This window comes from Gordionus sp. m RMFG-2023, chromosome 1 (assembly GCF_954871325.1).
Source record: "Gordionus sp. m RMFG-2023 chromosome 1, tfGorSpeb1-WG-v2, whole genome shotgun sequence".
In the NCBI taxonomy this organism is placed as follows: domain Eukaryota; kingdom Metazoa; phylum Nematomorpha; class Gordioida; order Chordodea; family Parachordodidae; genus Gordionus; species Gordionus sp. m RMFG-2023.
Genome location: NC_088775.1, coordinates 23,543,995 through 23,569,846, shown reverse-complemented (window position 1 = coordinate 23,569,846; position 25,852 = coordinate 23,543,995). Strand labels below are relative to the sequence as shown.

At 27.2% G+C, this 25,852-nt stretch overlaps 1 protein-coding gene across 1 annotated transcript in view; it reads left to right on the top strand.

Annotated features, from left to right (window-relative positions):
* The window catches only part of LOC135923234 (Fanconi anemia group J protein-like), a 64,822-nt gene extending 39,781 nt beyond the window's left edge, over nucleotides 1–25,041 (top strand). Inside the window, exons 18-28 of the mRNA XM_065457881.1 lie at nucleotides 1,761–1,811; nucleotides 2,188–2,381; nucleotides 3,985–4,064; nucleotides 4,212–4,322; nucleotides 4,933–5,159; nucleotides 6,955–7,074; nucleotides 7,916–7,977; nucleotides 12,536–12,629; nucleotides 22,313–22,468; nucleotides 24,545–24,729; nucleotides 24,982–25,041. Coding sequence (XP_065313953.1) covers nucleotides 1,761–1,811; nucleotides 2,188–2,381; nucleotides 3,985–4,064; nucleotides 4,212–4,322; nucleotides 4,933–5,159; nucleotides 6,955–7,074; nucleotides 7,916–7,977; nucleotides 12,536–12,629; nucleotides 22,313–22,468; nucleotides 24,545–24,729; nucleotides 24,982–25,041 — 1,340 coding nt within the window. The remainder of the gene's footprint in view (nucleotides 1–1,760; nucleotides 1,812–2,187; nucleotides 2,382–3,984; nucleotides 4,065–4,211; nucleotides 4,323–4,932; nucleotides 5,160–6,954; nucleotides 7,075–7,915; nucleotides 7,978–12,535; nucleotides 12,630–22,312; nucleotides 22,469–24,544; nucleotides 24,730–24,981) is intronic.
* Nucleotides 25,042–25,852: the final 811 nt, after the last annotated feature.

Sequence of the window (25,852 nt, the reverse complement as noted above, 5' to 3'; positions counted from 1 at the left end):
TATGACAAAATAAAATTTTTAAAATTATAATCTATATAAAATATCTACATTTTAAAATTTATTTTAAATATTTACATATAAAATATAACAAAATTTTAGAAAATATTTCATTATAGATTTTATTTATTAAAAATATTTTAGTAGCATAAATTTTCTTTATTTAATAATGTATTGATTTTTATTATTAATATTTTATTAGAGGTGAAGGGATTATGACAAAATAAAATTTTTTAAATTATAATCTATATAAAATATCTACATTTTAAATATTTGCATATAAAATAGAACAAAATTTTAGAAAGTATTTCATTATAGATTTTATTTATTAAAAATACTTTAGTAGCATAAATTTCTTTTATTTAATCATGTATTTATTTTTATTATTAATATCATTTTATTAGAGGTGAAGGTAATTATGACAAAATAAAATTTTTAAAATTATAATCTATTTTAAATATCTACATTTTAAATATTTGCATATAAAATATAACAAAATTTTAGAAAGTATTTCATTATAGATTTTATTTATTAAAAATACTTTAGTAGCATAAATTTCCTTTATTTAATCATGTATTTATTTTTATTATTAATATCATTTTATTAGTTAGAGGTGAAGGTGATTATGACAAAATAAAATTTTTTAAATTATAATCTATTTAAAATATCTACATTTTAAATATTTGCATATAAAATATAACAAAATTTTAGAAAGTATTTCATTATAGATTTTATTTATTAAAAATACTTTAGTAGCATAAATTTCCTTTATTTAATCATGTATTTATTTTTATTATTAATATCATTTTATTAATTAGAGGTGAAGGTGATTATGACAAAATATTTTTAAAATTATAATCTATTTAAAATATCTACATTTTAAATATTTGCATATAAAATAAAACAAAATTTTAGAAAGTATTTCATTATAGATTTTATTTAATATATAAAAATACTTTAGTAGCATAAATTTCCTTTATTTAATTATTAATGTAATTTTTAGAGGTGATTATGACAATGTAATAGAGGATGAAGATATTATAATGCACTATCTGAATTAGATTGTCCATAAAATTTGCCAAAAATAAGGTTACTAAATGGGAAAAGGATTTTCCTAATATAATAAGAACTAGTCAAAAAAATTTAGTTATTTATCTGCCAGGAGCTCGAGAATATGGGAAAGAGGCACACTCTATAAAAATGTTTTGACTTGTTCATAACATAGATTAAAGAGAAACAATCAAAATAAAATGATTATATTTTACTTTGAAACTTTTCCTTTTCTTCCATTAAACTTTTTCAGCAAATATAACTTGTTATGATTTGATATTTGATAATAGGAAATAAAATAAAACGAAATGATATCCACTAGAAAAATTTAATTACTTCTTTTTATTTTACTTGCAATAAAATATTTGCGAATAATTACGAATATTTATATATAAATAATTTCGAATAATACGAATAATTTTCCTTTCGAATCGAATAATTGTGTTATTCGTATTCGTAAAATACGAATCGAATATCAAATAACAAATAATTCGTTTTAGGCCTAGTTATAACCTTGCAAGTCGATCCAAAGTCAGGCTGAACCAAAAAAAATGTTAAAAATAGGCTCGGACATAAAACAAAAATCCGGGCCTGGGTCGGGACGATTAATAGGATAATGGTTAAAGATGTGGAATTTTATGTGTGCTTGTAAATAAAGAGAATCATAGTATTATAACTAATAATATATAATTCTTGTTTAAAAAAATATATAGAGTTGTCTTGTAATCAGAAAATCAATTTTGAACCAAAAGCAGCAGTTCAAGGTATAATTTATATAATTTTTTTTATATTTAACATTAAAATAGAGAAAGGGAAGAGAGAAAAGAAAGAAATAATATATCAAAGAAAGTAAGAAAAAGGACAGAAGGAGGGAGAAAGAGTATTTAGGAAATTTTCAAAAAGTAAGTAAAAAATAAATAAATGATTGAAAAAAAATAATAAACAAATGAAATACATTTGCAAAAAATAACCCCGTAATAAAAAAAAATACGATGTTTTATGTTTCGGTTTAAAAAAATAGAATATATATATAAAGGGATTAAAAAGAAATAAGAATGAAAGAAAAAACATAAATAAATAACAGGCAAAATAAAAGGAAGGATAGAAGAGTAATTTTATTTATAATTATATAAAAAAAAGGTGGCGTGTTGCTCGCTGTATACCGAGGAAAAGTGAGCGAAGGCATCGATTTCGCCGACCATTTAGCAAGGCTTGTCATCTCCATAGGTCTTCCTTACCCCAACGTGAGGGAAAAGAAGGTCGTTTTGAAGCGCAAATACAATGATGGCCTATCTCACTCCACAAGACTCACAAACGGGAGAGGAGAAAATAGCGTTAAAAATGATAATATTTGTTATCGTCCATAAATTCTATAGCGATCTAAACGCATCTGTCCTAAAAAACATATTTTTATATAATGTCCTATACATAATTTTTTTTACACGTGTTTCTTAAATTTGGCCCACATTTTAACGAATCCACACACAACATGGAGCCGATCGAACCTGACGTAACGCGATCATCATTGCCGATCAAGTGGGAAATGGCTAGAAAAGAGAATTTCTAAGCATTTTTAGTCATATTCCAAGCATCCTATATTAAAAAATACCAAAATTTTAGCCCAAATAGATCATTGTAAAAAAATAATTATTAAAGAAAAAGAAGCAATGAAATTTATATAAAATTAATAATCTTAACCGAAATGAAATGTATTTTACTAGCTTTTCTTCTTGACATCCTCATAATCAGGTCCTCGAAATATGCCCCTCAATTTTTGATTGTTAATCAATAGGATAGCGGATTTATATCGTTTTCAATTCGATTTATACCATCGTTTTTGAGATATTCACGGTAGCGCCCCGCAATATTTGAATTTACAAATAAAAAGTGTATAGTTCGATAAAAAATTCATTTTTATCTTTAAAAATAATATTTTAGAAGGAAAAATTCTCTATCGCTTAATTTTAAATTTGGATTTTATATTTTTGCTCATAATTTTAACGGTCAATATCTAGAAAACAATAATGGAACAAATCGAAACGAAGGCGATACAAAATTCTCTGTCGACCTATATACTTTTTATTTGTGAATTTAAATATTGCGGGGGTGCCATGAAGTTGGCCCTGCATTTGTATTCTCTGAATAACTGAAAAACGACGATGGTACAAATCGAAATGAAAACAGTACAAATTCTCTCAATAGATAAAACATCAGAAATCCAAAATTGTAGGTCCAACTTTATAATTTTTTAGATTACTTTGCATTTTATCTGATAAGTTTGTGGTAGAAGTACTCGATTATTGTTACATGCGCGTAGTTGGTTATAAAGAAATTTTTAGAGCCGTATACTCTTTTTATCTATGCCCTTGAAAATTGTGAAATTTAGCATTATTATTTTAGAGCAAAATCTCAGCTAACATCATGCCTTTGCCCATATGAGATTACTTATGTTATAACATAAGTAGCCAAGTTTAAATACTAATTTCAATATGAGGCTATTTGCTCTCCTCTTGTGACAATATCATAGATTATTAATAAAGGCTTATTTTTTTTCTCTTTAATAAATATTGAATAAACGAATTAAATAAACATCAAAAGTTTTGTTATATGTCAAATACTCGTAGATTTATTTTGATTAGATATCTTTTTTTAAATCCAAAATTGGCAATAAAGTATGCTCAGTCAAGACACCAGTTTATCCTTCTTCTTCTAATTCTTATAATATAATTGGTGTTCTTTTCATATATATTGTGATTATGGCTGGTTATTTCTCTTTTGCTTTAATCATAGATTTATTTCTAGATTTTTGTTATACTTTATATTGTAAAGGATTACAACAATTCTGCCTTTAAAAAAGTTATAATTTTTTTATGCGTATGGAATGTTGGCTCATTTTTACGAATGCTTTCTTTGATTCTTCTAATCTATATTTTACAGAACAGATCCCTGACTGGCAGCGAATGGTTGGAAATTCAAGCTTTCAGAGCTCTCAATCAGGCCCTAGGCCGATGTCTAAGGTCTTTTTATTTTAAAACGATTGCAATTTTTATTAAATGCTACATTTAATAAAACTTGGGGGGGGGGGGGCTTAAAATTTGCATGTGATATAATATTTAAAAAAAAAAATTTTAACCTTGATTTTTGATTTTATGGCTGACCATAAGGCACAAAGATGACTGGGGCGCGCTTCTCTTATTGGACGAGCGTTTTGCCAATCAAAACTCATATAGCTTGAACAACGCAGCTCACATTAGCTCGCAATCCCCTTGTCAAAGGTTTATATTTTATTTTTTAAAATTAAATTTAAAAAATGTGAGCAATTGGACATTATTTAACCCTGTTATTAAACAGTCCGTCGGTAAAACTTTGGTCGAAATAGCTTCTATATTAATAACCCTAACCCTACAGTTACTCTTAGCTTGCAATCCTTTTAAATATAAGATATCCTCAAAAAATTATCGTAAAAAATATAACAAGGGTAACTGTAATGCGTTACTTTTTGAATATTTTTTATTATCGATTTTCTTCATTTAATAACCTCTTTCCATTTTTATCTGGACAATGCCACTTACCCATTTCTCCATATTCCGCATTCTTGAGCTTCGCCATTGGTAATACCCATTTTTTTTCATGTCGATTTACCTATTCATCTATTTCATAAATAGCCTTAACCCAGCTGGTAGGAGAGGCACAGAGCACGGTCGAAGCAAACCCGTAAATAACCATTAGGCCTAAGACAGGTTTGATTCGAATCTGGAATGTTTAACCTCCCTCCCTATTACTTTTCCTTTTTTTTCATAAGAAAATAAATAATTATATGGAATTGAGAAATTAAAACGAATAAAAATAATAAGGAATATTTTATTTTTTTTATAACATTTATAGACAAAACCTACAAACCCACAACCTTCATGCTCAAAAGCTTTCTAGGTGGGTACGGGATAACTTGAAAAATTGCTCTTCCAGCAGTAATTCCGAATGTTCTTTCGTTATCGACGATTTATCTACTTTTCTAGCCAAAATGTCTACAAATTCGTCCTCGAACCACTATAAAAATAACGAAGATAAAGTAGGGGCCTCTTTCCCCATCGTTGATGTTCCGGGGAATTATGGTGAAACCAACTTTTGATTTTTATATATTCTTATTCCCATCATTAAGGTAATCACGAATCACCATGAGAAGAATATGAAACTGATTTGAATTTATTTTCTAAAATGAGCTCACCTTGCTTTTATATAGGTTTAATCAAACATTTTTTAAAATACTTATAGTGTATCTATGGTCTAGGTCTAGAAATGTGTCCTATAACTCTCATGTTATTGTCAATGTGCGCTCAAATGTTTATTACTAAATTGATAAGATAGTTATTTTTAATGGAATTCAAATATTTGACAAAATCAGATCTTCCTGATTTAAAAACGCGCTTAAAATATTATTTTCTATAATCCTAACTTTAAATTAATTAATAGCGCTTTTGAAAGATAGAAGAATTTATATTTTTTCACTTTTCAAACTATTACCCGCTTTCTCTGCGTAATGCTACATTATAATAATTGCAAAAGCTATGCGAAATAATCGCTAGAGAAATCACGGCGGATTCGTCAGTGCTTTAATAAAAATGTACCTAAACAAGCTTTCTCAATTTTATCATTTCGTCCCGTATTTATAAATTATATCTATTATTTTCTTGCTTTTGTAAATTACGCAAACATCATTTGGGGAAATCGCACTTACTATAAACTAGGCATAATATATTTTTCGCTGGTTTAGATTTAAAAAATTTTTTTTTTTTTAAATATTATTATTAATACAACTAGTATAAACATTTAATCAAATATCAAAATTGTGAATTTAGAATATTTATAATGTGCATTATGGTATTATATTTAAAAATCATAATTTAATAGCAATTTTGCACTTGAAGAAAAAATAAAAACAAATTTATAAATTTTAACGTTTTGATAACATATTATTTACCTTTCTCAAGGAATTGCAAAAATTCAATTAAAATAAGAATTTAGACAAAAGTAGAATAAGAAATTCTAAAATTAGTAAGGAAAAAATAATCATGTTAGCTATAGGCTAATAAACTCTTCCATTCACTAGGGAAATTACTCCCCTGTTTAAATTGTTGCTGTTTTGAGCTATCTCAACGCTTTCTTAAATTAGTCTCATTGTCAAAAGAATATGACAATTTTTTAAAATTATTATATGTGATATTGATGCTCTTAATCGCGCTTTGATTGTGCGATAGGGTTGACACCTATGTTTTATTTCAAGACCATGTAACTTGATATACATATAGAGAAGAGGTGTTCTACTTGAAAAGATAGATAATATGTTATAGAAACTTGAATACATCAATTTGTTTTTCCTTTCATTGTATAATTGTCATTTAATTATTTTTTTTAATATAATAATTAGAATGCACGTTATAAATATAGATTCACATTCTACCAATGTTTGAGAATGGGAACATCTAATTATTTTGTCATGTATCATCAAGAACTTAATACTTCTGAAGCTAACTTTTCATAGAAATATCGTTTATTGTTTGAGTGTTAAGAAAGATAAATACTTTTTTGCAATTAAAAATTTATGTAAAGTAAAATTTATTTAGTATTATTTATATAGGGAAAAAGTGACAATATTAAAGTTTATAAACATGATAAAATAAATTCCAAATTTATTATTTTCAGAATGAGAAAGATGTGACTAGACAAGCTACATTCCTTTTTCAATTATAAATCATAAAATAAAAGAATTGTCATATGTCAAAGTGGATGGGACTAATCGAGACCTTTTTAAAATGATATGCTCAATTTTATTTTTTAGAAAAATTGCTGCTCTTTAATTTGCCAAACTTATTTATGATAGTTTTTAATTAAAAAAAATATATACATTAGTACTTAACCATACCGAAGATGATACGGATGTTATAATTGATTTGACACTGAATGAGAAGGATTTGTGTTGTAAAATGGAGAACTACGAAGGCATGGAATGTGAAAGATTTATACGCTCAGGTACTTTAAACTAATGAAACTTTATTTTTAATCTTTACTGATATATACCACTGGCCATGTTCGCGACATTTATTTAATTAAATGAAAAACAATTTTATATTATTCTTTTTTAAAACCCCTAAACTTCAAAATCAACTCTTTAACCAACGAGGCTAGATAATGAAAGTCACACGAACCTATTCAAACCAAGTTTAGAAACTTAATTGAATCTAGTTAATCTGCTTAGGTCCTAAGCGCCTGTTATTATTTTTTTAATTCTATTTGTATAGCCATCTGAACCGATTTGGTATATCTTCACTTAGGCTAGAGATATTTTTTTTATCTTACTATGAAAATTGATTAGAAATATTTAGACACAAACGGAGATGGGGCTATTAGAACAAAATTTTATATTTTAAAAAACTCTGAATTGTTGTTTTGCAGGAATAAATTGATGTCGGTACACCAGTGATATGGGTAAAATTGTAAAATTTCTTCGTTTGCGACGGTATCAAATGATGAATATAACACCACAAAAAATATAAGATATAGAATGAGAGTCAATTTGACGATTCTTTAAACTAAAAAAAAAGCAAAATTTGATCAACTTTAGAATATTTAACTTCTATTAAATACAATTTTATTTAAGAAAAGATAGAATAATTTAATTATTAAGATCTCCGAAATCACATTTATCATATACAACTAGGATCAACCTATTGTGTAATTTTTTTTTAAAAGTTATCAAATCACGAATAAAATGAGAAAAGAATAGAAAAACATAATATAATGAAAGAAAGAAAGAAAAGCTTCCTTAATACTAATTCCAACCTTAAATTATGCATGTTTATGTAAATTCTAGTTTCCGTCAATCGTTTCATAAAGAAAGAAAATTCTCCCGATATTATTGTGGAAACCGAAGAAGTTTGTAAGCTTTGTGTCACATTTAATTATGATGAATTTTCTCTTTCAATGATAATGCAAGCAAAAAGGCAATTTTTTTATAAATTTCAAGCGTGAGTATTTAGTGTTCTATATCTATTTATTTTTTTAGATTCATGAGAGCACTTTAAAAAGTAATGACCCTACAACGGGGGGGGGGGGAAGTCCGAAGCAACTACTTCTAAAAAAATTTTTAAATTTAATTCTTTTATTGTTTTGTACATCCATCCATAAACAAGGGATTTCTGGTTTATGAATGTAATAATAAGACCCCCCCCCTCTCACTTATTATTTAATTTAGAAAATTTTGGTCGATGTTTAGTAAATTAGGTTGTTAACCGAGATTTCTTGTCATAAATTATTTTTCCAATTTCAAAATATGCCCAAAAATATTAACTAAAAAAAATACAAATGTTTAATTAAAAATTGCACATCGCATAATATAAGAGATGATAAATGGACAGATCACATTATAAAAAGACATGGTGGGCTTAATTTTAACAATATAAAGAAAAGCTTTGAAATAAATAGCAAAGTAATGCCTTATTAAATTCATTGCAGATTCTGAACTTACTCAAAATGTATATACAATAAAATAAAGAAAGAAGATGGGAGAAAAAAAATAAGGGATTAAAAACGCTTTATATTCAAATCTATTATCGTTAGAAATAGTGAGACGCCTAATCCCGTTGAAAGACTGAACATATATTGTACGGGAAATACAACTGGTCTCGATATTAAAAAGAATATAATATTCAAACTTGGCTTCATGAATTTACACCTTGAATTGGGCAAAGCTATGATGGCGCCTCAAACATGAGTGGAAGAATCAATGGAGTGCAGGTGATTATAGAGGAGGCCTCAAAGGCAGCTTTTTTTGGTGATATTGTCATCGATTAAATTTATCATTGTTCAATTATGTCAATCAATAAAAGGACTGCGTAATGTTTTAGGAATATTAGACAAGATTTATATTTATTTTAATGGTGTTAAAAGATATGAGCTGCTCAAATCATGTCAGAGTAATGTTCTGACAAAATCGCAACGATTTTTACGCATCAAGAATGGCACTCTGTAATATTATCTTATTTTTTAGATTTAAAATGTTTATTTTATATTTTTAGAAGTTGGCTATCGTCTTATAAAGCTATTGTAAATTTTTTTCTATTTTATGATGCCTTGAGGGCAGCTTTAACAAATTTAAAGGATTCTGAAGATCCTGCCTCTTCCACTATGGCTAGTGCTATAGTCTTTAGAATAGAAAAATTTTACACTTTGTGTTTTGGATAAAATATTGCTGATAACAAGTTTGGCTTGTACAAAATTGCAAACCATTTCCAAGGATAGGGTTTGCAATAAATCAAATTCAATTGGCAAAAGATTGCTTGATAAATTTGAGAAGTATAATTTAAATTGTTGTCTTTAATTTATTTTTAATCCTAATAGATAATAACACTGAATTTTTGGATGTTTTTTCAAAGAAGACATAAGATTTTATGAAGGAGAGAAATCTACCTTTTGATTTTGAAAGTTCCAGACTTCAAACATTACAATCCAAAATATATATATACTTTCATCATTAAATATAATATTTTTTTTAGCTTTAAAACTAGTGTTATGCTGCACTTGATTTGATTATTATGCAATATAATGAAAGATTTAATGATGAATCGATGAAAATTTTAAATTAAGCATCATTTTTTACAGGGAATAGCGGAAAAGTCAATTGTTAAAGATGATATCCAGGATATCTGTGTATTTTACCATTTAAATTCAAGTCAAATTTTTGAAGAAATGTTGAAGTTTTGAAATATTTATAAGATGGTTAAAACGGGGGATGTAATAGTTGCACGTGATCTGGAGGTTAAAGAATCTAAAAATTTGTCAGATTCCGAGAATTGTAAATAAATTTAATTAAAATATTTTTACTAATACATTATTTAGCTTCTTCTGATGATAATTTTGATCAGTGGAGAATCTATTTGTTTTTTTACCATATCGTCTACTTTAAAATTTTTCTGCTTTCTCTAATTTAACAATTTTATAGATATTTATTAGCCATTCCTACTACCTCAAGAACTGCCGAAAGGGTCATGAGTAAAATTAAATTAATTAAAACATGAAAGATCCATTTCTCAATAATTTAACCATTTTACCTGGAAAAAAATTTATTTAAACAATTAAATATTGATGAAATTTTAAATTCTTTCGCTTTCTCTTCCCCTAATTTATAAATTATTAATTTAAAAATAATATTTTTAAAGTATATATTTTTTACATTTTGCCACTATTTTATCACTGGTGTTGTTAATATATTAAAAATTTATGCAATAAAAGTTATTTTTGAAATTTATGGGGGTCAAAAAATATTGGAGGGGGGGGGGTACTTTTCAGGGGGTTGTTCTGCTTCCATCGCTCAAAAAGTGTAGGGGCCACTGTTTGGCACAACTTATGAGTTTTTTGGGATCAGTACCAAAATGGCTATCAATTGTTAATTGAGTCTTTTTACTCTCTATTGTAAATACGTATTTATGCCTTTTTAGTTGATATTTTATACAAAATTTTGCAGAAAAAACTTTTTTTAAATATCTAAAATAAAAAATTGATATATTAATTTTAAAAAAATTAACATATTTTTAAAAAATTAATTATTTGCTAATACATTTTGACATCATATCATATCAGTAAATATTCAAATAAAGTAACCCATGACCGGAAAAAAAAATAATAAAAAATATAACATAAAAAAAATAACATAAGAAAAATAACATTAAAAAAAAAATCAGTTGTCACATTTTCTCAAAAACACCTGGAGCCCCCCTCCTTTTTAAAATTGGGGAGCGGGAGCTAGCTCCTTTTAGGGCTGGAGTGGAGAAGCGTTGCTCCACCGCTCCTTTAAATTTAATGTACAAATTAAATTATTTTTTGAATATTAATAATATTTATTAATTAAAATTCAATAAAAATGAAATTTTATTTAATTTAAATTTATCCATTATTAAATATTTAGCCGAGTTTATATTGGTTTTTCATTTAATCATTTTAAATATAAACATCAAGTTTTCCTTTTTATATTGGAAATTTTTTGGAAAATCTTGTAAGTCATATTAATATTCGTTTTATAGATATATAATAAAAAATAGTTTTAGATATTATGGATTTAGATATCATAGATGAAGAAATTGAATTTCCATTTCCATCATACAAGAAATATTTTAAACTTCTAAAAAATGTTGATCCAAATGATCAAACAAATTACGGGCAAAATGTCTTTTGTGTTTAAATAAAACTATTTAATTTTCAAAAGTGAGCAGCTTCAATCTAAAAAAGCATCTAAAAGTAAAAAATCTTTTAAATATAAATTAATTTGGAAGATTTTTTTGTCATGAAATTGATCATCAGGAAGATAATATATTGGACTATGGGTTTACTAAAATAGTTTATCATTTTTTCAAGTGGGGGGGGGGGGGGGTACATTTCAGGTGGGTATTCTGCCTACATCGCTCAAAAAGTGTAGGGGCCACTGTTAAAAAGTAATTCTTTCTTTTGCAAATAAAGGATAATTTAATTTAAATTTTTTGACATTTTTATTGTTAATATTAAAAAAATTGCATTTTGGGAAAAAAATGGATATCGAACACCATCTGGTAATATACATCTATTTTTTGTTTAATGTTGATAGATAATTTATTTTCACTGATTCCCTTGCGAAATAAGGCAAATTAACTCACGCTTCAAGGCATAGCAGATTTTTTGGCTATTTCTAAATTTTTCATTTTAAAGACAAGAGCCCCTGCCAATTATCGATATTATTTATTGATCATTATCAGGCCCATAGGCGTAACCGGAAATTTCCTAGGAAGGGGGGAGGGTTAATAAATTTCAGAGGGGTTTCACTTCCCTACCCCCTTTTGGCAGGCCTTAGGCCATCCTTTGCACCGCCTTCGGCCTGGTTTCCTCCTATATAGCTAGAAAATATTTTATAGGATAGGAGGTAATTTTAATAAAAACAACTTATCATTATTTATAAAAAATTAAATTTTATATATTATATAATTAAATCGGCTTATATTTTTGGTTTATCACTTTTTTTAATATATAAATGATTTTTTTCAAAAAAGTATGAATTATAAATTAGTTTTATAAAAATTGTTAATTTTTACATTCTTTCTTTCAAATTATTATCTAAGATATATGTATACATTTTTGGGAAACAGGGGTGTGGAGGGGCCAAGAAGGACATATTTCGGAAAGGGAGATGGGAAATTTTCTTTTGCCCTTGGCTACGCCTATGATTGTGTCTATATTCAATATTAGGTTTTTTAAAAAACTAAGGGAAAAAACAGCGAAATAAAAATAGAACAAAATATGCTTAAAATATCATTTTAAATAGAAACAGAAAGATTTTATTGTGTTGATATTGAAATTGTAGTAGTAATTATAAATAATAAGAAATTTTTTTTATCCCTACTTATAATTAGTTTGAATTCTTTATTTCAATTATTATACTTAACATATTAAATATTTTTTTTAAATAAAGACTGATACCGACAATCCCTTAGTTCGAATCGAAGATAATACCGTGATCAAATGTTTATTTTGCGAAAATGTCATAGTTAGCGATTATAATCAAGGTTGGTTAGTATTATTATGATTGGGTATAACATTGTCTTTTATAACCATAACCTAACCTCAGCCCCGTTTAACACTTTTTTACATAGGTGGTATTATATTTTATAAACTATTCCCATACCTTTTAAAAATTTACTTTTAAAAAACTTGTTATTTTTGTTAAATAGTCAAATAAAATTTTAAATTAAATTAAAATATAAAAAATTGAAAGAATATATTTTTTATATTTTAAGGTTATTGCTGCCATCATTTCCTTTAAGTTATCATAATAGAAATAATGTTTATATCCTGTTTCATTGTCTTTGCTTGTCGTAAGCTTGTCTTACTTCATATTTTGACGGAAATTTGACAATAATCAAGTATCTAAATGTCATAATTGAATAAATTTAAGGTAAAAAAAATCAAAAATAATTAATTTAAGTTTAAAAAAATATACACTTGAATAACCTTAAAATAAAAAAAATATATTCTTTCAATTTTTTATATTATAATTTCATTTAAAATTTCTATTTAACATTTCCCTCTTTTTTAAAAGTTTTTCCTCTCGTTTGTTTCAATTTTTCATTATTCGTCTATTGCTATCATTAATCGATCATTTCCATTTCAAATATTTCGTCAATTTCAAAAAAATCTTTACATTTATATTTTATGTAATCAAAAAAATTTTTATTTTGTATTTATTTATAATTGAAAATATTTTTAGATCTTGATAATATTTTCGATCTTGATCTGTTCTCCATTTCTTCCTCCTCTAAAAACTTGTGTATTTGTTGTAGAATTTTCATTTGAGATTATGTTCGTTGATCTTTTCTTTATCTGATCTAAATGTCTTATAATAGTGTTGTGTCCAGTATGACAAATTCCCATCTTTATGTATCACGATTCCTTTGTCTTATATATTTTCTTTGAACGTTTTGTACCAAATTTTATCTCCTACTTCTATGTCTCTATTTATCGATATTTTTCAATTTAATACCTTTTTCTTCCAGCGGTTTAATCAAATCCCATTTGGTCCTAATTGTTCTTGAAAACATCAATTTGCTTGGTATCATGTTCGTTGTTGGGTGTTTCGATAATTGAACAAAAAAAATTTCAAAGCTGTATAGTCTATTTTCGTGTTGTTTTTAATATTTCTTTTCATATTCATCTTCATAGATATTACCATACGTTTACATTGACCATTAGATTGTTGGTGAGAGGAGCAGTGAGTATGTGTTTTATACCATGATCTTCACAAATTTTTTTAAATAGGTAGCTAGTGAAGTTAGTTCCATTATCTATCACTATATTGGTATTCCGAATAAGCTAATCATTAATTCTTTTACAGTTGATTCTGTTGTTATATTCTTCATTTTTTAATTATCGGGAATTTGCTATATGCGTCGACAAATACCATACAATTGTTATCTTCGAATTGTGCAAAATCTATGTGTAAACGTTCAAATATTTTTGTTGCTGTTCTCCATGGATTTTGTATATTAGGTGGATTATCCGCCCATTTGTTGCATGCATCACAATTTTTCACCTTTTTATAAATTTCTGTGTTAATACTAGGCCACCATAGATAATCTTTAGCTAATAGTTTTATTTTTCCTGCCCCTAGATGTCCCTTGTATAACTCTTGTAACATCTCGTTTCTCATTTTCCGTGGTAATATGATTATATTATCTTTGAAAAGACAATCTTTCATCAAGCTCAATTTTACCTCTATATTTTTGTACGTTTTGTTTTTTATTGCTTAACCACTCCTATTATTATTAATAATTTCCATCAATTCATCAGCACTTGTTTCTTTCATTATTCTTTTTAAATTTATTGGTATATCCCATAAATCATTATTAACTTTTTCATTATCTTTATTTAGTATCATATCTTCTGTATTCTTCTGTGGTAATCTTGATAAGCAATCTGGTACTATATTACGTTTACCCGGTCTATGAATTATTGTGAAATAGTGTGCTCCCATTGCCAAATTCCATTTTTAAAGTCGCATCGATACAAAAGTGTTATCCTTTAGTCCTTTTGTATAAATATATACGAGTGGTTTATGGTCTGTAATTATTGTAAATTTTGTTCCAATAAGATATTCTTGAAATTTTTTAATTGCATATACTATAGACAAGGCTTCTCTTTCAATATTCGTGTAATTTGTCTCTGCTTTTAATAAAATTCTTGACGCGAACGCAATAGGTTTTTCTTTATCATCACCTTCAATATGAAATAATACGGCATTTTTTCGACGCTTCAGTTGCAATTCTTATAGGTAAATCTGAGTTGTAAAAATTTAGCGTTGGCGGACTACTTATTAACTTCTTCAAATCATCAAAGCTTTTCTGATGTGTATCTTTCCATACCCATTTTTATTTGTTAACTATTTTATAAAAAGGATCTGCTAAGTCTGCAAAGTTACATAAAATTTTCGATAATAACTAGCCATGCCCAAAAATATAGTGTTAATTCCTCTTTTGTTGTCGGTTCTGGCATGTTTGTAATAGCTTTGATTTTGTCTCCGTTTGGATGTTATGATCTATGACGTGCCCTAGGAATCGTATTTCTTTTTAAAAAAATATACTTTTGTCAAAATTGGGTATAACTCCATGTTTTAATATCTTGTCGAAGACTTTTTTTATATTGTTCAAATGAGCCTCATCATCATCACCAGTTCATCGATGTAAAATATGACATCCTTCATATCCCCGTAAATATTGTCAATGGTTTGTTGAAAAATAGCTGACGAAGTTTTTAATCCAAAAGGGATTCTTGTAAATCTGTAGTAACCCTTGTGCGTAGACATTGTGAGTAGATCTCAAGAATCTTAATGTATTGGTACTTGCAGGAATGCGTTTTTGAAACAATTTTCGTAAATTTCTTGCCTTATGACAATTTTGAAATTAAATCATTAAAACATGGTATCGGATATTTAAAATCTTCCAAAGCTGGATTTATATTATTTTTAAAATATGCGCAAAATCTAAGTTAATCGTCATTTTTAAAAACAGATGTAAGTAGACTTGCCCAGCGAACATCTTCAACTGGTTCAATTATTTTATCATAAATCCATTTTTGCAATTCTTTTGTTATTAAATCAAATCTTTTATACGGAACACGCCTTGGTGGTATGATTTTTGGTGTTGCATTTTGTTTCAAGTGTAATTTGACGTAGCTACGACTTATAGGTTTCTTGTTGATTTTCTCTTTATTGTTTTATCAAATTTTGTATCGTATCATTATTATCTTTTTCAGTTAGATTTATAAATTTGTTTAGTATATTCCGAAAAACAGGTCCTTCCCAGAAGTGCTATCTTGTCACTTTGGGCAACATAAGAATTAAAATTTTGGTATTTTCTTCGGATTTTGCTTTGATTTGTACAGTACTCATTACTTTTATTATTCATAACCAATTAATTTTGTATCCGATTTATTTAAGATCTTTCTTCCACTTTCTTGCTATATCAATCGGTATTATCGTAAATCTTCACCCTGTATCTATTTGCATTACCGTCGGCACATCATTTAGGTACACCGTAACTTTGTAATCATCATTGGCCGTGTTATCATCTTCATCCATGTTGTTTACATCCACGTTAAATAAATTGTATTCCTTTTTTTCTATTTTATCATTATTTTCCTCTTTTATTTCCTCTATATTAACTGTATTCACTTTGTTCGAATATCGACGTTCGTTATTATCATTGCTTTGATAGCGTTTGCTATATGATTGATTGAAATTTAATTATAGTTATATCTTGGCATGAATCTTGATTCGTTATATTGTTTATTATCATTATTATAATAATATTATGTTTGTATTTTGTTTCATGCATTTGAGGAACGTATTTATGTCCTTGCTTGTCGTAAGCTTGTCTTACCTCATATTTTGTCAGAAATTTGGCAATAATCAAGTATATGTCATAATTGAATAAATTGTACTGCCATCATAAAATTTATGGAAGGCAATAATAGACGATACAAAATTTACTAATAAAATATTTTTTGAACATTTTATTAAATCATTATCTTCTTTTACGTTAAAATTTTAAAGTATAAATACATTTTGTACAAATTCAAGGCCTCGAGCGCATGGATATATATGGCAACACTTAAATACATATTGATTATGCCGGAACATTTCAAAATCATTATTGATTGGTAGTGATAGATGCTAGCAGTCGCTGGCCAGAAATAGTTCCCATGACTAGTACTACAACCGAAAGCACGATAAAAATATTAAGAAATATTTTTGCCAGATTCGGATTTCTTAAGATAATCGTTTCTGATAACGGACTACAATTCAGCAAAAAAGAATCTATTATTTCTGCGAAAGAAACGGAATACAATTAGTGCACGGAAGTTCTTACCATCAGACAAACGGCATGACCGAATGTATAGTTCGAACTTTTATACAGAACATGAATAAAAGAAACGAGGGGGATTTAGAAACCAGTCTAGTTATTTTTCTCTACAAGGCAGAAACTAAACAAATTCCCACTGAAATACTACTAAAAATTAAACCTAGAGGATTGTTAGACCAAATATTCGAACGGGGGAACAAAAAGAAGAAGTTAGAATACTACACTCAAAAATTCGAGATAAATGATTAAGTGTGGTTGCGCATTTAGAATAATAAAGAAAAAAATGGGAAAAAGCTATTAAAAGCATACTCGGATCACTACGATATGAAGTAAGTATAGAGGGTAAAACGATTATACCTCATATTGATCAATTAAGGAAAAGAGCCGAAAATATATTAACTGATGAATACGTAGAAGAGAGACCCGAAGTAGAAGAGAGAACCGAAGAGAGAGTAAACAAATAGGATATAAGCAAAAACGATGAGATGAATCTAAAGGAGAGGGAGGTAGAAATTACAAGTCAAGATCGTTATCCGAAAAGAATACGAACGAAACCCAATAAATTGGTGACAAATGATATGTATTGAATTGTTTTGTTATTTTTGTATTTTTTGTAAAATGTTTATTTTCATTATTATATATTATCATATGAATTTGAATAACAAAAAATTAGATTATTTTTGAGATAGAATAAAGTTGCGAGAATTCTATTACTACAAAAAATACAATACAAAAGATTTCTATATTTCCATAATTATTAAAAAGACACTACACAGACCATAAACAACTCATATATATTTTGGCAATGGCAGCACACTACAATAATTCATAGACCGGGTAAACGTAATATCGTACCAGATTGCTTATCAAGATTACCACAGATGAATACAGAAGATATGATACTAAATATAGATAATGAAAAAGTTGATAATGATTTATGGGAGATACCAATAAATTTAAAAAGAATAATGAAAGAAACAAGTGCTGATAATGAATTATTAATAATATTAGGAGTGGTGAAATAATAAAAAACAAAGCGTACAAAAATATGGAGGTAAAATTGAACTTGATGAAAGATTGTCTTTTCAAAGATAATATAATCATATTACCACGGAAAATGAAAAACGAGATGTTACAAGAGTTATACAAGGGACATCTAGGGGCAGGAAAAACCAAACTATTAGCTAAAGATTATCTATGGTGGCCTAGTATTAACACAGAAATTGATAAAAAGGTGAAAAATTGTGATGCATGCAACAAATGGGCGGATAATCCACCTAATATACAAAATCCATGGAGAACATCAACAGAAATATTTGAACGTTTACACATAGATTTTGCACAATTCGAAGATAACAATTGTATGGTATTTGTCGACGCATATAGCAAATTCCCAATAATTAAAAAATGAAGAATATAACAACAGAATCAACTGTAAAATAATTAATGATTAGCTTATTCGGAATACCAATATAGTGATTGATAATGGAACTAACTTCACTAGCTACCTATTTAAAAAAATTTGTGAAGATCATGGTATAAAACACATACTCACTGCTCCTCTCACCAACAATCAATGGTCAATGTAAACGTATGGTAATATCTATGAAGATGAATATGAAAAGAAATATTAAAAACAACACGAAAATAGACTATACAGCTTTGGAAATTTTTTTGTTTAATTATCGAAACACCCAACAACGAACATGATACCAAGCAAATTGATGTTTTCAAGAACAATTAGGACCAAATGTGATTTGATTAAACCGCTGGAAGAAAAAGGTATTAAATCGAAAAATATCGAAATGAAAATTCTACAACAAATACACAAGTTTTTAGAGGAGGAAGAAATGGAGAACAGATCAAGATCGAAAATATTACAGGCTACCTTACCAACCAAATCCGGCGGCATTGGCATAAGATCACTTTCACTACTTTCCATTAGTGCGTTCATATCCTCTCGCCTATCCTGCGAGCCCATCATACAAACACTCACCAAACATCCTTTCCCCTTACTCCTACACAATTGATCTATGGAAGTCCCTCTCATTAGTCGATCCTCCATCGTCGGCACTATAGAAGGATTGGCATAAACCTCTAGTTGGCAACTCCATTGCATTCCTTAAATCGAGGAGCCCACCAGAGGACCATTCTCTACTCTTCTCCATTTCCGCAGGTAGTGGATACGAATTTCTTGAGGCTTTCCCATCGCGAAACCTTGACCAGCTCCTAAGCAATGACAAACTACGTCACGCCATAGGTCTAAGACTTAATTGCGATATGGTAATGCCTTATCACTGTATCCCTTGTCAAACGTCGGTCAACTCCAAAGGCCGTCACTCTCTACACTGCAAGCGTTGTAGAGTTAGATTCATTAGGCATTCAAAATGTAATGATACCATTGCCAGGGCCTTAAAATCCGCCGGCATCCCATCAACTCTCGAACCTACTGGCTATTATATCGATTAAAGTTTAAAAAAAAAACGATAATAATTTTATTTGTAATTCTTTTGGTATATATACATTTATATAATTATCCAATTTAACTTCTAATAATATGCAATTTGATTAACCTCGATAATATAATATTACATGTCGCTATAATATAATATACAAATATAAGGTGACCTTTAAATATATCTTACAATAATAAATATTCAAATGTAACAAAGATCGTCTATTAATCTTTTTGTTGGCTTTAGTTCCCTTGTTGGATAACCCGTTTGCCTTCCTTTTTGACTTGGTTCAATTGTTATTATTGATTTGATTTCGCGTAGTTGGTCGGGGTGTTTTAATATGGTTTTGTACGTTTATTTTTTTTTCCTTTTTCTTTTTCCCTTTTCCAGGATTGTGATGGCGATTCTAATTTTTCGACCAATTGTTCCCACTATCACTGTTTTATTTTCGCTTGTTATTTTATCATCATTTATTTGTAGATCTATAGCGATTTTTGCGATTCGTTGGTAGAATTATTCTCAATCGTAGTTCACCTGAAGTTTTACGTACCACTACCATTGGAGTACTCCAGGTTACTCTATATAGTTTATCAATATTCACATTACCATTATCATTATATTGTTGATCATGTTAATTTCTACATATGTTGGTAACGATAAGTCAAATTCTATAATTCCTGCTGTGTCAAATTTTATCACGGAAATCCAAATAGGCTGTATCAATATTTTGATAGTGCCTTTTTTATCATAAATTCTATAATCCATGGAAATCTAAATAGGCTGCATCGTGCCTTTATCATAAATTCTATAATTTTGTTTAAGTTTCACGGTTGGTCTTCGTCTTTAGTATCTGGGTATCGTAAACATAGTTCTCCGGCGATTAATTGATCGCGAATTCTTAATTCTTTATTATGGATTCAGTAGGGCCGCAACTTAATCTAATGAAATCAATTTCTCCTCTATCAATAGAAAATTTAGCCCATTTATCTTTTATCCATAATTGCTAAATCAATTTATTTATTTATTTTAACAAAAAAAAAATTATAATTCTATATAATATTTAACTTGACCGAAAACCGCGCGACCTTTTACCTCGTCGCCAAATATTATATCGATTAAAGTTTTTAAAAAAAAACGATAATAAATTTGTAATTCTTTTGGTATATATACATTTATATAATTATCCAATTTAACTTCTAATAATATGCAATTTGATTAACCTCGATAATATAATATTACATGTCGGAATAATATAATATACAAATATAAGGTGACCTTTAAATATATCTTACAATAATAAATATTCAAATGTAACACTGGCCTTTACAATTCCGATAGTAAGCGGCCCGATGGTTCGACTATGATCCCTTGGAAGAGGGAGGAATTCCTAACCTGGGATTTCTGATTAATCGATCCTCTTGCCCCTTCCAATATAAATAGAGATGTCATACTAGATGCCGAAGCGAATAAACTAGCTAAATATTCGCCATCTCTTCCTGCCAATTATACATTCCTACCATTAATCGTCACGACTCTAACGTCGTTCGGCTCTCATGCCCTGGCCTTCTTTAAAGAGTTTGGGAAAACGGATCTCTCCTAGGACCGAGGATCCCAAAGAGGGATTTTACCTACGCCAAAGATTATCCATAAACATCTTAAAATATAATTATCTCAGCTTTATTTTTTCAATATCCGAAACCCCCTAATTGAATACTATCATAGGATAGACTTTGGCCATTTTGCTGCCTATTATAAGGTTAATGCTAAAAGGGAACTTGGATCTCAATCAATAAAAAATAGCAAGAATTAATAATTTTATATAATTGTGATTTACTAATATTATATATTTTTTTACTATTATTATAACTTACCTTGTAATATTATTATAATATATTAGTGAATTATTAATATTACCTAAATTATAATTAAAAAATATTTTTAAAAAAAGATCTAAAAATATTTTCAATTATAAATAAATACAAAATAAAAAATTTTTTGATTACATAAAATATAAATGTAAAGATTTTTTTGAAATTGACGAAATATTTGAAATGGAAATCTGATCGATTAATGATAGCAATGGATGAATAATGAAAAATTGGAACAAACGAGAGGAAAAACTTTTAAAAAAGAGGGAAATGTTAAATAGTCAAATAAAATTTTAAATGAAATTATAATATAAAAAATTGAAAGAATATATTTTAAGGTTATTTAAGTGTATATTTTTTTAAACTTAAATTAATTATTTTTGATTTTTTTTACCTTAAAAATATCCTTATATTTTTGTAAATATCCTTTATATTTTCTGCAATCATTTTTAAAAAAGGTTATTCAAAATGTAATTTTTTAGTTAACTTAAATTTTATAAAAAGTTACTTTTAACCGTAAAAGATCATTATAATTATACTTTTTATTTTTGTACAAAATATAAATATACTTAATAATTTTTAACGTAAAAGAAGATAATAAAAGATTTAATAAGATGTTTAAAAAATAATTTGTTCTAAATTTTATTCGTAAATTTTGTATCATTTATTAACCATATGTAGCTTAATAATTTCACTAATATTCATGCCAAATATATAATATAGTCAAAATAATTTTTAATTTAGGAGATAAAATAAATTGTTAATATCAATAAAGATCTTTGGTTGCGTTTTTAGAATAACGCCTAAACGTTATTATATCAATTAGAAATAACAATCATGTCATGAGATAGGATTTAATAGTTTCATTTATTTCTCGCCTAGATAACGAAGGAAAAGGATATGTCCTCTAAAATGAAAGGGGTGAATATATTTTGCCCCTAGAACGATTGCTTGATTCTAGCAATTTTAATAAGCTTGTAACAATTTAATGAGTTAATCATTTATTTAGACATTTTGACTACGTTCGATTTGGAATGCTTCGTAAATTTTGTTAGAAACAACGATTCCTTGTTCGCAAACGATGATCACCTTTTTCGGCTTGTTTCTAACGATCGGCTAAAGTGTCCACTATTTAACTACCCTGGCAGCGATTCTTCTACAACTGGTTTTTTTAAATATTTTATTTACTCACAATCCGAATTTTTAATGGTCTACTGCATTTATAATGAATTTAAAAACAAAATGAAATCGAGTTACTTTATCGGCCAAATCATTCTCACTATTTTTTGAAAATTTTACGGGGTGTGTAACGGAAGTCTGTTGTTTCTCATTATTTATGTTTTGAAATATTTTATTTATTTATAAATGGATTTAAATGTTACCAAAAGTAAAAAAAATATAAAATAACATAATATATAAATTTAACAATTATTTTATACTTTTTTTCTCAGGGGTACCCGGACCCTGAACCCTCGTGTTTTTGTTAGACTCAACTCTGGACACGGTCTTTCTTAAAAATGGAGGGTTCTAGGTGTCAAAAAAGATATTTAAATTTTTTTAAAATAATATAATGTTTTAAAATAAAATCCATGAAAAATAATTAAAATTTTTTTTAGGAGTCATTTTTTTTTCTCTTCGCATTTCTCAAATTTTGATTTTCCATTTAATACTTATTTTAATCTATTATATCGAAGGTGAAATATTTCAAATTTTATGGTGTAGTAATAATATTTTATTATAGGAATACGTTTATCTTGAACCAAAGGTGGGAACCCTCCCCCATAAGAAAAATTAGTAAAAGTTAATAACTTTTCAAAATAACAACTATAATTCAAAATTTTTATAAAAATTAAAAGTGAAAACCAAAATTATTTTTATAAAAATCTTATATAAGGCTTACTATAAATTGATCTATAGATCTCCAATAAAATTTATGGAGGAAAACACCTATTAGTGCCCCCCCTTTAGCAAAATCCTGGATACGCCTATATTTTGTAGTTTAGTTAATAATATTTTATTATAAATGATATTAAGGCTATGCGATTAAATAAAACATTTAAATTATAAAATAATTTTTAAATTTCTTACTTGTAAATTATGTTTGTATAAAAAAATATTTTGAGTCAATATTTCTTTATGTTCACCCGGACCCTGGGTCCGAACTCTTTCCCAAAATTTTATTTCCTTATCCTTTTTTTTGAAGGATTCGCATCCCTGTTTTTGTCATAATTAATTTGATTTTCTAAAATCATTTTAATTTTAAAAAATCATTTATTAAAATCTGCTGTCTCCAAACTACTTCGAAATAAAATCACTGCTACTACTTTACTTACTCGAAATATTATATTAAAAAGGATCTTGAACAAACATAAATTGATTTATGAGGGATTCATTTTATCAAGGACATTTTCCTGTTTTATAACATTAAAATTTGTATAAAATAGTATCTGCTTTAAAAACATAATATTAATATAAAAATCAAACATAATATTTAAATTTTATAATTAACGGATAAAATATCATAGCCAACTATTATTTTGTTGGGTTCTCACTCACAAAGGAGCATATTTGAACATCAATTTGCATTTTCATTTTTTGCCGTAGAAAGAGATATTATCTTGGTTTATTAATAAATGTCTTGATTTTTATTGCAAATGATTGATCGCATTGACTGATTTTAGACTTATTATAGAACCGAAATCATAAGATAAGAATTTTTTTTTACCAGTTGAGTTAAATACGAGGAAATCTACCAAATATGTTCGAATTTAATTGGAGTTTAATTTTTCTATTTGTTCCTGTTTCAACATTGTGTAAGCATTCTATAAAAAATTAAACATTCGGTATAATAACTCTTGGTAGAGGGGGAGAAAATCTGAAAAAACCCCAAAATTATTTTTACATAAATAATATTTATTTTTATGTATTTATAATTTTCAGTTATTGTTTTTGATTTTTAAATTCAAGAAAGTAAGTTAAAAAAATTATTGTACTTTTGATAGAAACGGTTCCTGGAGTTTTTAGAAGAGTTTCGTTTTCTATAAATTAATGGTTTTTGTATTTATAATTTTCTTAAAAATTATATTTTCTAGTTATTATTTTTGATTTTTAAATTCAAGAAAATAAGTATAAAAAATTTGTACTTTTGATAGAAACGGTTCCTGGAGTTTTTAGAAGAGTTCCGTTTTCTATAAATTAGTAAGGAGACTTAATTTGTCGGTTTATTTTTTTAATTAAAAAGGTGTTACAACTAACAGTTTTTATTGTACCGAATCTCGACAACTTTTTGTCTTTTTGTGTTGCGCGATATGTGACGATAACAGGATGAGTTCCCAGAAATCCCCGATAGGGCCTATCGTTAGCTCCTCCGACGTAATAATAGGCTTTAAAGTGTTGACTAGCCTACACGACAAAGACAAAGAACAAGTATATTATAGAACTCTTAGTGCCTATCTTTAGTATAACGGTAGAAAATACTTTTTTAGTAATGTTTTCAAACTATCATATCAAATTTAAGCCTCTACTAAATTCTACAAATATTTATTTTTTTAATGTCAACCAATTTTTGCGAAAAATTAGGTGAGACGATAGTTTTTATCGACTTTAATATTACTTTCTTTTATTTAAAAACTCAATTATGACTTATTTCGAAATTCAAAATATTTTTATTTTTCGCAGATCTATTTGTTCCCCTCAAAAACGAAAGCCAAATCAGAATTCTTACAAAATTACAAATAAATTATTATAAAAATCAATATAAATTTATGCAATTTTATTATTATAATATTTTTTTGTAATTATGATAATTTATAATAATTATATGTATATTATTGTTAGTAATAAAACAACTATCCAATATGAAATCTTCCATATTCGTCACCTGATATTAATTATAATATTTTAATTTCCCTTCAGGGCTCTAAATACAGCCAAAATTTCTGGTTAGGGTGTTTCTGGCTATCATTACTTATACAAAATGTCAAAGTTAAATTTGGTCGAATGTTCCCAATAAAACCAATAAGCCATTGGTTCAAAATTTTCTAGACACTTTATAATCTGAATTTATATCAAATAATAGGGTAAAATGATTGAATTATTTTAAATCATACGAATGAAGATATTATATAAATATATCAGATAAAAAGTATCACTTTTATTGGTATTTTAAAAATATCATTATAGTAAGTATAAGTAACAGTGTTTCGGGTTATTTTAAACTCTTTGAATAGGATTTTTTTAAAGAAAATAAGATAATTATTTTTAAAGATTTGTGACTTTATCATGAGAGATGTATAAGATCACAGATTTGGAATTTTAAGTAAAATTTTGCTTGAACATTATCAAACCTCTTTGAAGATTTTTTTATTTTGACGAATGTTTCACTCTTGTTTTTAATATCACTAATATTCAGGGTTGTGCATTTGTCAGGTCTAATACGTTTCGGTCAATTGACCGATATTTGACTGGTCAAATTCAAATATATGTTTTTTCAAGTCAATATTAACTTTATTTTGAATTATAATAAAACGAATCTATAATATTAAATTTT